Source organism: Trachurus trachurus, assembly GCF_905171665.1.
Source record: "Trachurus trachurus genome assembly, chromosome: 11".
NCBI classification, from domain to species: domain Eukaryota; kingdom Metazoa; phylum Chordata; class Actinopteri; order Carangiformes; family Carangidae; genus Trachurus; species Trachurus trachurus.
The window spans coordinates 14,265,082-14,278,718 of NC_139904.1; the positions used below are offsets into that span (position 1 = coordinate 14,265,082).

The window sequence follows — 13,637 nt, forward strand, 5'->3', positions numbered from 1 at the left end:
ATGAGTTTAGGAACATTATTTAAAAGGTCGAAAAACTACATAGTGTCGCTTTAAGAGTTTTTAATTTTAATTAATTGTATTCTTTTCTACAATTCAAAATGAAAAAACAAAACAAAAACAAATAACAGGCACATAACAGGCACATAAGGGGTTAATAAGTCTTTGATATAATATCAGCTTTGAGAGGTGGTTATATTATATGGTATTTATTTTTTTTTAAATCAATTAACGTAGTTTAATTAATCCACCAGGAAAGTGTACAAAAGTGTGTATCAGTTTCCTCTGTCGATGCATAACTCATACTTTATTCTCACACCGTTATATTTAATGTCTCATTTTACACCTGCAGAAATGATGTCTATTGTAAATGTTTAGTGCTGCTTAGTGTTTCTACTAAAGTCCTGACTAACTGTTTGAAAAAAGAAGCATAGCCATCTCATTTTTCAATTTAAACTTCCTTGTTTTTCCTGCTCCTCTTCACCTGTCAGATTTTGCTCTCTCCTCTCACCTGTTTTTGACTCCGGCCTGCGGCTTGAACCAGATTTCATTAGAGCCTTCAAAGATGCTCTGGTTGCTGTTTAAAGAGCTACAGCAGAGAGACGGAGGAGTTGCAGTGCAGATTGTCAAAGCGCATTACGGCAGCTCGACACTGACGTTTATTCATCTTTTAATGAGATTCAGCACCATCATCCATCTGATTGCTCCCTGTCCGGTCGGAGTGATTGAACATTTTCACTTGGCATGAAGGAGATGGGAAGGTTGAGGAGGGAAAGATTTTTCTCAAGTAGATTGTCTTACCTTTATTGATGAAGCTGATGTTGAGATAATGGAGTAGAGCGGTTGGGAGGATAATTTATCAGATGTGCAGTAGTTGGCGCTGTAAAGGTGGATCTGGTGAGGTGGTTATTTTGCCATCTTGTGGCAGTGGAGAACAACGCAGAGAGAAGCAGCTGTAAAAAGCTTTGAGTTTCTAATCAAGACAGTTGAGAAACAACCGAGAGCACATGCACTTATATATTTGTAAAAATAATTAATGCTTTTAATGAAATGACCCTGCAGAGCTGCAATTTCAGTTTCTGCAGCTCAGGTGTCCTCATGACATATATGTGAAATGACGGGCAACGTCTCCAGTTCCAGTAAAACTCAAGGTTAGCTCTTGAACCCATCTTCAATTTATAATCTTGGTCGTTTGCCAGTTAACCATTTTCCCTGTAATCTCATGAGTAGCTCTGAGAGCCTGGGAGAAAACACATTACTCCAGAATAATAAAGGTTTGCTGTTTGAATTATGTAGCAGCACAGCAGTATTTGATATTCAGCCCTAGTACGCAGCCAGGAGGAGAGTAAGCACAGGGTCGCTGCGTGACTGTGGGAAAATGGAGTAAAAGATGCTGGTGCTTGCAAAAAAATCAGGTTGGGTTATGCATTGGAAACAGCAGCAGCACATTAGACCCATCCACTGTAATAATACTCTGGATATGAGCTACGGCTGCTGGAGAACAGAGTTCATCATGACAAACCCTCAGTCGGCTCAGTATCATCAAAGAGGCAGAGTAAACAAGGAAGCTTCCTTTCTCGCTGTGTTTAAACACTTTATTTCTGGTGTTTAGCCGTTACAAAAAGATTTTCATACCTTTTAAATTCAAATCAGGTGGATTTTTATTTTCCTTTCAAAGCAACAAACCTGTCAAAAAATTCATATAAAAACGTCGAAATCCAACAGAGACAAGAGGAGCTAAAGCACTTGTTGTAAGAAAAGTTAATTTTATTTACAAATTTTCCTCTCAGGGCTTTGTGATCATTATAGGATGTGACGCCCTCTCATCCGTAGAGCTTTGCTTTGATGGAGGAAAAACTTTTCTTTAACTGGGAAAACAAGGAACAAACCAGAGCAGAGGTCTGTCTCACAGGATGAACAGATGCAGTGTGTACAGAATAGACAGATAAAACAAAGCCGTATTTCCTGTATGGAGACACAGAAACCTAAAGATGATTTTATTTCCTCTCTCTTCTGTCTTTTCCTGTTTTTTTTTTTGTTTTGTTTTTTCCTTCCCTCTGTCCTTGTCTGAGTCATTGTTTGTGTGTCCCAGCAGAGGGCAGCAGAGTCCTCTGTTGTGCTGTTTACTCAAGCGCATCTGTGACTATATTAGCCAGCACAGTACCATACCTCAATCATGTAAATGATTATGCATTAGTTTTGTAAATTACATTTATTGTCCACTCTAGACCTGGTTTACAACATAGTTTTGATTTTCAAATTATTCTGAAACTGCATTTTTTTTATTTTCATTGAGACCTGAATGCTGCTTGCCAGGATGTAAAATGAGTTAAATAAGTTGTTTATATTGTGTTTTAATTGGCAAATTTGAATTAACATTTGAATATTGTCCACTGTGCAGCAGGGATTGACGATTACATGAAAATTACACAAATAAGTCAAACATACTGACCTCATAGGCTTCAATAACACAAGATGAGTCATCATATTTGTAGTATTTGGAGGTGTGGTTGTCCTGCTATAACATGTTGAAGAAGAATATCTGAATTGATACTGTGACAAAAAGTAACGATGAGCGTGGTCTCGGTTCATGTTCAGTCTGTTCGTTCTCTGCTCTGTGATTCGTTCTTTATCGAACTTCCAGCTTTTGTCAGGAAGACTGAATATGAAACGTCCTGTAAGAAACCTCCTCCTTTGTCTCCCTCTGCAGCCTTCATTTACTTTTCATTACAACTCCTCCTTGGCAGGTATGAAACACTTATTTCTTCTGGCTTTAATCGAAACCTTTTTTTAATTTGTGTAAACCAGAGGAGGGTAACGGGTCAATACAACATTCCTGACTCCTGCATTGATCAGTAACAGTAAACAAAAGTAATGACACTGTGAGTGTTAATGTTCAACCTGCTGCATCAACACTACAGTCTCATTTAACAGTGAACACACTGACTGTGAACACCATTACACAGAGGTGTAATGCAGCAGAAACAACCTAGTATCATGGGACGACTACTCTCAGTGCAGCTCGTTTGTCTTTTAAATAGTAATAATAGTTGTCTCAGCTGTGGAGACTGAAGCTCCTCGACAAAGACAACTTTGCTCAAATTATATCAGAGAAAGAACAAGACGTTTCCATCACCTTACACAAAAAAAAGAAATCTAAAAGCACATCATTTGCTCAAGTTACAAACTATTTATCACTGGATTCAACTCAGTCATAGTGGACATGTTACTGGCTCCAAACTAATTGCGACCAAGCTGCGTTCATGTGTTGAATCAGATTTAGCATTTGAATTTGAAAACAGCTTTCTAGTTTCTAACATAAACATTATTCAAACAATCAAAAAGTGAAGTGACAACAAGCAAACACACCTTTGACCGTGAAAAACTGAGGCACGTTTTTGTGTGAGTTGGCATCGCTGTTATGCAGAAGGCTTTAAAGGGGACATATTATGGAAATATCACTTTTTGAAGGCTCTTTAACATATATTTGGTGTTTGTGTTGTCTTTCGGCCCCCAAAATGTGAGCATTGACAAAACAATCTGTAATGTGCAGGCTCCCTAGGCTTCCAGTGATGTAACTAGGACTTGAATAATACCACCCCTACCTGGGACTGGTAGAAGGGGTGGGGCAAGCAGTGGTTCATTTGCATTTAAAGGGACAGGCACTGAAACCAGCTGTTCTGAACAGGGCTGTTTTGAGTGGACGAAAAGAGCTGTGATGTTTGATCCTTGGGGTATTTTGACCAAAGCATGTCACATTATGTCTTTAAGACACCGGGGAACTATTTTAATTTGTGGAAAGGGGGCATAATATGTCTCCTTTAAGCATCAGTAATGTCGTACTTGAGATGATTGAAGGGTTCATTTCTTAATTGATTCAGTGAGTTTAAAAAGTTGATTCTCAAAATGCAGGAGGTTTAACATCAGGACCTTCACACAGACAACCACACTGTCTACAGCTTTGGGCTCAGAGTCTCAAAATACATGTGGTTATGTTATTTTACTGGTGAACTGCTGCACCTTTAACTTGAGCAAACCTCTGCATGACTCACCCTCAAGTGTAATAGTTTCTTTTATCTGTGTGTGTGTGTATATCTGTGTGTTTGTGTGTGTGTGCCTCAGCAGTGTGATGCAGCGGCTGTATTTCACATCCTCTCATTAGATGCTGCACTGATGTAACTGCTCATTATAACTTATACATGAAGCAGTGAAACTCAACATCGCCGCCCCACTTGCCTCATGTTTTTTGAAGACGTGGGAGAGATTTGGGAGGTCTCTGACTCCGGCTCAGAGTTGATCCGCTGTCTCGTTCGTGACCGTTCAACTGACACTTTTCTGAGCCCGTGGTTTATTTGTGGCAGTTTTGTGACTCAGTGGTTCTTCTGGGCCGATTCCCTGCTCCCCCAGAGAAAAGACTGTGCTCACATCGCTGCTTCACACCTTTAATGGATTCACTGTTTGGTTTTTGCCTCAGCCTGGTAAAGAGAGATCTCGGCTTCAGCGTAATTTCACTGTAACTACTGTAAGTTTTAGTGCTTCTGTGGCAGAGGAGCCAAGACTAATTTGGATTTGCTGTTTTGCAGTACGGTCCATTTTAAAAGTGTTCTGTCTGAGTTGTAATTCTCTGCACAAGAATATCTTTTCAGACTTTTATGTCCTAATTAGAGACTGAGCAGTAATGCAATTTTATCATTTAATCGCATTTAAAGCTGCTAATCAAGGTCAGGTTGCTATAAATCTTATCAGTAAACACTATAAACCATCATATCCATCATTAAACTGACACATGCTCGGTGAAAAACCTTCGTCTTTGAGATGAATTGCCAAATAGGACTCTACCCCAGAGGTTGACATTCAAAACATACCTGACATTTAACCGAGAAAGTGGAGACAGAATAAATCTGTTTGCTGCAGCTTCAGCTCTGAATCCATCAATTTATTCCAATATCAAATATATAAATAAATATAAACTAACTGTTCAGGCAGAAAGTTCAGCGGACATGTTGATTGCTGTTGCTGCCTCCATGTACTGTACATGTATTTAAACAGTGTAGACCTACAGTTAAATGAGGATGAAATGAAACAAATGTGATGTTTCCCAATAGCAAGGACTACAATCTGATCTGCAATTTACAGAATGGCGTGAAAATGGGCACAAATGGACTTGATACAGTAGGTCGAGCTATTAGTTAACGATTAGTAAGATAATTAATCATTTATTCGTATGCAGTAAAATCTGAGGATTTTCAGCTTGTTTCTGTTTCTCTCTCATTCGAGCAGAATTCCTCTGGGAAATTGGATTTGTCGCATCTTTCTGAACTTTCCCTCTTGTTGCAAGCTAAATAAAGTAAATCAATTTTACAGATAAAGTTATGATCAAAACATTTGCTGCCATGGCGATCTCAACACATTTAATGCCATTCTGCGTGTTTACCACTAAGCTCATACACAGAGCTGCCGTTAAAACAATTAAACGGTTTTGATGTTGAATATTTTATCTTTTCACAGTTGAACTGTGAAAAAATATTGAAATACAAATTAGGTTTACAATCAAATTAATAGTGATTCTGAATGAACTCTCGTTGACATGCACCAATGAGTCACAACATTAAAACGAGCTGATTGCTGTATCATATGTAGTCTATGTTGGTATGATAGCTACTGACTCCCTCAGTTTCATTTTAGATTTCAGCTTCTAAATGTAATAATGTAATATAATGCTACTGCTCCATATCCACAATGATAAACAGAACAGGGCAATACTTGACGTTCATGTTTACAGTCTGAGGAATCAGGAAATGCCAAACAAATTAAAAAGATCTACTGGCAGGATACAAAACCAATCAGTTAACACACTAACGTTTAACTGTGGATCAATAGGCTCATCTAATCAGACATACTCTATGACTCTTAGCACATCTAATCATTGGATGTCTAAGTGCAGCATTAATGTTCATGTAAATAGTTTGTGAATTATTTACTGACACTCTATGATGTTATGAACCACAGACATTTAAACAACTCACTGATTTATAAATGATGAATCCATCATCTATTGATCTTATAAATTACATACTAATACAAGTATCAGTGTAAGGAGAATACCTTACAAATTATGAATTAAGTGTAACACTTAACTGATGCTTAATAGGGTGTAGTTATTATCAACAAAAAGCTTTCCTCTCCTCAGGCTACCATCATCTTTTTTTCCTCTTCTCTCGACTGTACATGTTGTAGCAGAAGGAGGAGAAATCCACTTTACTCTAACGTACACACTTCAAAGATGGAGCTAGAAAGAGGACACATCTGTCAGGGAAAAGATTCAATAGCGAAAGATTTCAGGAGATGAGTCTCATCCCCCCTCCAGTCCTCAGCTGGTGCTTGGACAAAGACATGAGTGAAGATGGATGTGATGATGATGACAGGGGATGAAGGAGGCGAAGGAGGACGAGCCCTCCAAGTTTATCCTGTTCAAATCGACAAGGAAAAGGACTCTTTGAAGTGGGAGCAGAGTCAGACGCCTGATCTGAGTCTCCTGCAGCCACCCACACTGTCCCATGATGCTCCGCTGGAGTGAAGAAGAGATACAGAGAGAGAGAGAGAGAGTTAGATGGAAAAAGAAGAAGAAAGTTAGGGGGGGGGGGGGAAGCGAACACGGAGGGAGGGGAGTGAGGAGACAGTTAAGGAGAAAAGATGACGATGAAACAGAATAGCGGATGGCGTGTATGATGAGACGAGGGAGGAGAGGGTGAATGAAAGAAACAATGACGGAGATGACAGCGCGAGGGCGGAGGACGAGAGGAGAAGAATGAATCAAACACAAGAGTGGAGTCAATTAAAAGAGAGAGACTGTCAGGGATGAACAGATCTGGAGGTGAAAGAAAAGTCTGAGCTACAAGAGGGAGGGATGACAGAAAAAAAAGAAAGAAAAAAAAAAGCTGAGTGTGTTGCCCATTTGTTCCTGAAAAAGAGTCGACTGCTGCTGGTTTTTTTTGCAGAACTGCCATAAGCAAGCTGAGATAAGCACCCGGGATAACAAAATGGAGGAGGAAGGGTGGAGGTGTAGATGGAGAGATAAAGGCAGGAGGACAGGATGGGAGGTAGTAATGAGGAAGGGGGAGGAGGAGGTAAAAAAATAAAAAGAGAGATGTAGGGAAACACAGCAAAGGGATGATGGGAGGATGTGGTGGAGGGCTACGTCACTGGGACTTTCCCTGAGCTCCTTTTTTTCCCTCCTCCCTGTTTTTCAGAGTGGGTGGTGGGCAGAGAGGAGAAAGTCACGCACAGCCGCTCACCACCTCAGCTCACACTCTGTCTCTCTAACAAGACCCAGGACTCCTGTAAGAAGAAGGCTGCTCACCCGCTCCGTAAATTCAGATAAGGAGGAGGAGTGTTTGTTGTTGCTTTTTCTTTTTCTTTTTTTCTTTTTTTTAAATCTGTGATGCCTATCGGAGCCTTAAACTCTGCCGAAGACATTGATTTTGACAGATTCTCCGCTGAGAGTACACCTCTTTAATTGGATTTCACATTGACTCTGGGCCTGAGCTGTGGTTGTTGCTGTTGTGTGGAGCAAGAAGCTGTAACTTCCCTCCTTGTGCTGGGTTTTCTTTTCTTTGTTTCTTTTTTTACTGTTGCTGCTGTTCACCTGAGGCCACTCCACTTCTCACCCTCTTTGTGGAGATGAGATCCAGTTTCATGCAGGTCAAGTCTGTAGCTACACAGCAATGCAGCGTGAGTGTTTACAAGCTGGTGTTTGTGTTTGTGTGCATGCATCCTGTAGCCTACATGGTCTTTAATATTTGTTGTGGATATGGACAGGAATAGTGAATAGTGTACTCGCAGCCTATGCTGGTTGTGCTTCAGCGGTGAACATCACTGGTCTGAAATGGTTGAGCGTAGTTTTCATCCAACACCGGAGCTTTTTGTTGACTTCATATATTATAGAAGAATCCAGGCTGCAGAGCTCGTTCTGCTGGGAAACAAGCGCTCTGTGAAAGCTGCTGAAGCGGTTTTTGCAGTGGAGAACGGTGAAACATCAAACAACTCTACCTGCTCATTGATAAGACGTTCGACTGTAATGAATATATAACTTTTAATAAGCAACCAGTTATAGAGGGATAAGAAGAGGGATGAGGTATTCTGATGCTAATGGTTTACTAATATTTACTAGATTATTCATAAGGTGATAATAAAAACCTAATTTTAGGTTGTCACCTGGTTGGTCTTAATTCTCTCCATTTAGAAAAAATGTTGACATAAATGTTGTGGAATATATAAGGTGGAGAGTATATTTACTCAAGTATTGAGATACTCGAGTATTACTTCATGTATGTGATAATTCTTTTAATATTTTTTTTGTTTTGTTTTTACATTCTATTGGTATTTTTTTACTTAAGTAAAATATCTTATTTTCTCACCTCTGTATGAATACTGGTCAAGTCCACGGTTGTAAATGTCAGTAAGTTGTTCATGATAAATAACTTTTGGTGTGTAAATCAAAACATATAAAGGAATTTAGCTAGCTATTAAGATACTGTAACATGACCATCACCTACTGTAACACCAGACAGCTGTTTTCTGTGGAATGGATGTTACTACTTTTGTAAGGAGTCCTTTAAGGAAAAAACTCAAACAAACAAAGATGAAGTTATGTTTGTTGACTCAAATTTTACATTTTCATATTTGTGTCTTTTCTTACAGCAATGAGTCTTTGAAATGAAAACCTAGTGCTAGCAACATTTACTAGCCTCCTGTGCTAGTCTCTCTCAGGCAAGAGAGTTGTTGGTAAAAAGTTATGACAGCAGAGAAATTGCACATGGGATCAAGATGTTTTGAGACACATTGCTGTAGATTACAGCAGCTTAATGTCAAAATAAAAGGTCTCATGTTGTACTGATGAAGAGCAGGATTGGAGAGAAATACTCTGAAACCTTTTTTGTTTTATACACTCTTCTCCTGCTCCTCACACTTTGAAGTCATAAATCTGAACACTCTCTGTGCTTCTTTATTATTCAGGGCACATTATTTTCCTCTTTTGGACGTGTTAAACTGCATTAAAAAGTCTTAGCTAACGACAGCCACCAATATATCCACTCGAGTGTTTTCCGCAGAGATGCACTGACCCCTTCAGCATTAATTTCCTGTTGCTGTCGAGAGCCTCTTTAATTAGTTAGAAGCGCAGGAATCATAACAGACCTCCCCGTGCCTCCTTCTCTTTTCCTTTTCACTTCTATATATATCACTCTGCTCCGAGAACCAACCAAGCTCCAGGGACTTCTGTACGAGTGTGTTCAAGCATGTTCTCGTGTGAGTGAGTGTGTGCGCGCGCACGGTCGTGTCTTTTGTGCACAAGGTGTACTCGCTGTGTGTGCGTGTGGATGTGTGGAGCTTTTGGCATGCATGCATGGAATGAAATATTCAGGTGACAGGCAGGCACTCTGGTCCTGGAAATGTCTTTCTCTTCAGCGTTTCTCCCCCTCTCTGCAGGGCCACCATGAGCAGTTATGAGCAGTTTCATCTCAGAGTTTTTCCCCCAGTATTTCCTTTTTACTTCTTTTTTTCTTTGCAATTTCGTTAAAATAACCTGTGTACAAGTTGAAAAATGAACTCATATATGCATCTGATTGTTATAGCACAGAGCCACAGATAGAAATGGAGGATAAAGAGCAGTGGGGCGGATGGGAGGTACAGAGAGTTGTTGTTGCCCACAGGCTCAAGAGCACTCTGCATTATACATCAGCTTCTTTCTTGTTTTTTTTTCCTTCTTCTTCTTCTTCTTCTTCCTTACTGCCCCAAGTAACTGCAAGAGATATCAAAGGCATCAGCTTTTCTTTAACCTCCACTGGATCCATTTCCAGTTGAATGCTGGAACATAAATGAAGGACAGACAACTTGTGTGTGCTTTGACCAGTGCAGGCATTGTGCGCATCAATGCTGAAGGCTCCCAGAAGCAAAACACAGGCCACACAAAAGAAATGTGGCATCCTTATTGTCACATGAAACGGTGAAAGTGGCTGGAGAGGCCGGATGACATGGCTGAATGGAGTATGAATGGGCTCCTGTGAAAAGTAAATGAGGTTGTGTCCTCTTGGTATTTATAGGCTGCCTCCCCAACAGCTCTTTCACTGGCCTCTAAATGAGATGAGTGACCTTATCGTCGGTATTGACAGGTGGATGTTGGCGGAGGAAAATGACGTCATCTTCCTCCTTCTGGCCTTTCTGGTGACAGGTGTCACATGGGAGCACTTTGTACCTGTGAATGTGTGGAGCCGTCCAGATAAAATTGAAATATTTTTAGCAGTTGTGTTAATCATTCGCACGTCACAGGTAGAAATCTAAAGGCGTAAAAAAAAGAAAAGAAAAAAAGAATCCACTATTTCAAATACGAATGATTTAAAACATATCAGGAAAAAATTTGATATAAAAATAAAAAACTATGATATAAAGAGGTTATATTGATCTCATATTTAGTTTGTTTTGGCTCTGAAGCTTGTATCCATTTACAGGTCACAAATAAAAAATGTATCTTCAATACGCTCTGAAACCATGAAGCTCTTTTCAACCTTTTTATTTATATTGAAAAATGAAAATCCATTAAATGTGCTGTTGTGTTCTTGTTTTTGACAGCACCAACGAGGGCTAGAGGACATCAGCCCCACTGAAGAGGTGACAGACACGGAGGACAATGAAGAGGAGGACCTGGGCGTCCTGGACGACCAGCGGAGCATCATCCTCCACCTGCTGTCCCAGCTCAAACTGGGCATGGACCTCACACGGGTGAGCAGATAGAAGGACATCATATGGACTTAAGAAAACTAAAGTTTGAACGGTATGAATGTATTGTTCTGGATGTGTAATAATATCTTTTTTTCCTCTTGACATTTTGGATTTCCTAGGTGGTGTTGCCGACCTTTATTTTGGAAAAGCGATCACTGCTGGAGATGTACGCCAACTTCATGGCCCACCCTGATATGTTCCTGTCCATCACAGCCGGGGCCACGGCCGAGGACCGGATAGTCCGCTTTGTGGAGTACTACCTGACCGCCTTTCACGAGGGGCGGAAGGGCGCCGTGGCCAAGAAGCCCTACAACCCCGTGCTGGGGGAGACCTTCCACTGTTCCTGGGAAGTGCCTCGGGACAAAGTCAAACCCCTGGTCAGATCTAACCAGGCGTCGAGCTGGGAGCCGAGCAGGGGCCCCAACAACACGCCGCAGGGTGACGATTCACCGGGGGAGTGCTACAGAGTTCGATTTGTGGCCGAGCAGGTCTCCCATCATCCACCAGTGTCAGGGTTTTACTGCGAGTGCCGGGAGAGGAGGATGTGCGTCAACGCTCATGTATGGACCAAGAGCAAGTTCATGGGCATGTCTATAGGAGTGTCTATGGTGGGAGAAGGTGAGTCAGAGCACAACATTAAACACATGACATACTGGAGATGTGACAAAAGAGGAAAACTATCTCACATAAAGCAGGAACAAAACCAAATACAGAGCAATACTACTAAGATTTTTAGTAAAAGTACAAAATCATCATAAAGATAAGCTACTTGAAATGATAAAAGAAGAAATACCGACAGTAAAGACTGTACATTGATGGATTATTGTAACTAGCACATTCACATTGACTTAATAGCTGATAGAGGTGGAGCTAATACTGTATACTTTATATGCTGTTGGGTAATTTATTGTTAAACTGCATCATATTTTAATGAAGTAACCAGTAACTGCAGCTGCCACATGAATGTAGTGTGTACAAGGTAAAATACTTGCCTCTGAAATGCAGTAGTGTAAAAATATGAATATTTTACAGTTTGGAGTTTGTCTGCTTGTTGTCCCAGTGTATTTAAACAGTTTCAACCCAACTCCACTGGGACAAAAGGCAAAAACATTGTTAAACACTTTAAAATTAAGAACAGAGACATTTAAGAGTAAGATAGCCCGACAGTAAAAACTAATTAGGAGACGTTCATTTAGGTTTTTCATGTAGTTCAGTAAATACCCCATTAAATTCTTTTTTTTGAGACTGAGGCAACCACAGTTGAATGTATCAGTTCATATTTTCCTGTGCTTGGCACATGTTACTGTGATTTTTCTCCTTTAATTTAGTAGTTTTTGAGCAGCAATATGGATTTATTTTTAAACTACCATATGTTGCCTTATAAACACAGCAATATCAGATTCTATTAGGACACATTGCCACATTTTATTTATTTAACCTTTATTATACAGGGTAGATTGGCTGGCAAGAACACACAGATGCATAATTAAAAGTCAGATCAGATAGCATACAGTGTGCAGGCTCAGTGAAAGCAGTCAGACCACTGTATGAATGCTGTTCAACTTAATGTCACTCACGAGCTGCTTCTGTAATCAGATTATTGTAAATGTAGGCTGTTAACTGTCCAACAATGATAAAGGAAAAGGTCACAACAACTGAACGAGGTCACATGCCAACTTTGACCTGCGTAGGGATATTTTTTGGTTCCAAATTTGACTTTTAATAACGATAACTTTATATATATCATCTCATATATCACCTTTAAAACACAAGTTTACAAAGTGCCTGACAAACAACATACTATAAGAGACAAGTCACAAACAAGTGCCATAAAAGCATAGGAGATGGGCCGCCCAAGCAATACAGCAACACAGGCAGTATGAGAACCCAGCAACAAGTTGAGACCAGGAGGAGTCAAATTAAAATGCAGGATTAGTCAATTAGATAAAATAAATAAAAGGAGGGTATACATGATAAAAGGAGATAAGATGAGATACCATAAGATAAGAAAAGATGGGATAACAGAGTTAAAGAAGACGTAAAAGTAAAACTAAGAGCATCTGAGTAAAACTGTGGGTGACAGTGAATCTAAAAGTAGATTGGTGGACTAAACCAATTAAAAGAGTAAGGATACATTAAGACGGGGAATAAAAATGATAGAAAACAAATGGAAAACAATAAGAAGATGATGAAAAGAAGAGGGTGACATCACATAAAAGCAAGTCTGTTTTAAGTGGGTTTTAAGAAGCGATTTAAAAGAGACCTGAATCAGTTTCAACAAAAAGCATAACAAGATGGAAACATCGGCCCTGAACTAGAGCTCACCTGTTGTAGCATGCAGTCAGTAGTTGGACTTGTTGGAGGGCAGGTTGTTATTGTGTCAGCCGGACATCAGGAGGAACAAAGTCTCTCTGAAAATAGCGTTTTGCTTGTCTGGACAATGTCTAGTTTTAAGCAGCTGTGACACTGTGACACTGTGACACTGTCCCGTCCTGTATGAAAGACTATGAGACCTCTCCCATGGCAATCAATAACCCAGTCCTCTGTGTCAGCGCCATCAGGCCTCGTACCGTAGAGCGGTTTGGGACGAGTCACCCTGAGCAGAGGGACAGAAAGTCCTTGAGCACCGGGCCGACCGCTGGATACATGAAGCGATTCAGTGAGACAGTCTCTGTACCTGAGCCCACCTGTCGGCAGGTTGTGACTCAGCAGTTAATCATCATGTGCACTGAGTTGATGCTGCAGCCAAGAACACACTCACCTTCACCCCAGGAAGTATTGATTGCTGTGATTTTTTTTTTTTTTTTTCCTGCAATGGCTGTTTCACTGATAGCAGTCGGTATTGTATTTTTATGAGCAGCTCA

General features: G+C 40.3%; 1 protein-coding gene across 1 annotated transcript in view; it reads left to right on the forward strand.

Annotated features, from left to right (window-relative positions):
- The window catches only part of osbpl10a (oxysterol binding protein-like 10a), an 80,335-nt gene that overhangs the window by 60,612 nt on the left and 6,086 nt on the right, over positions 1 to 13,637 (forward strand). The window contains exons 8-9 of the mRNA XM_083982086.1: positions 10,624 to 10,773; positions 10,893 to 11,391. Coding sequence (XP_083838212.1) covers positions 10,624 to 10,773; positions 10,893 to 11,391 — 649 coding nt within the window. The remainder of the gene's footprint in view (positions 1 to 10,623; positions 10,774 to 10,892; positions 11,392 to 13,637) is intronic.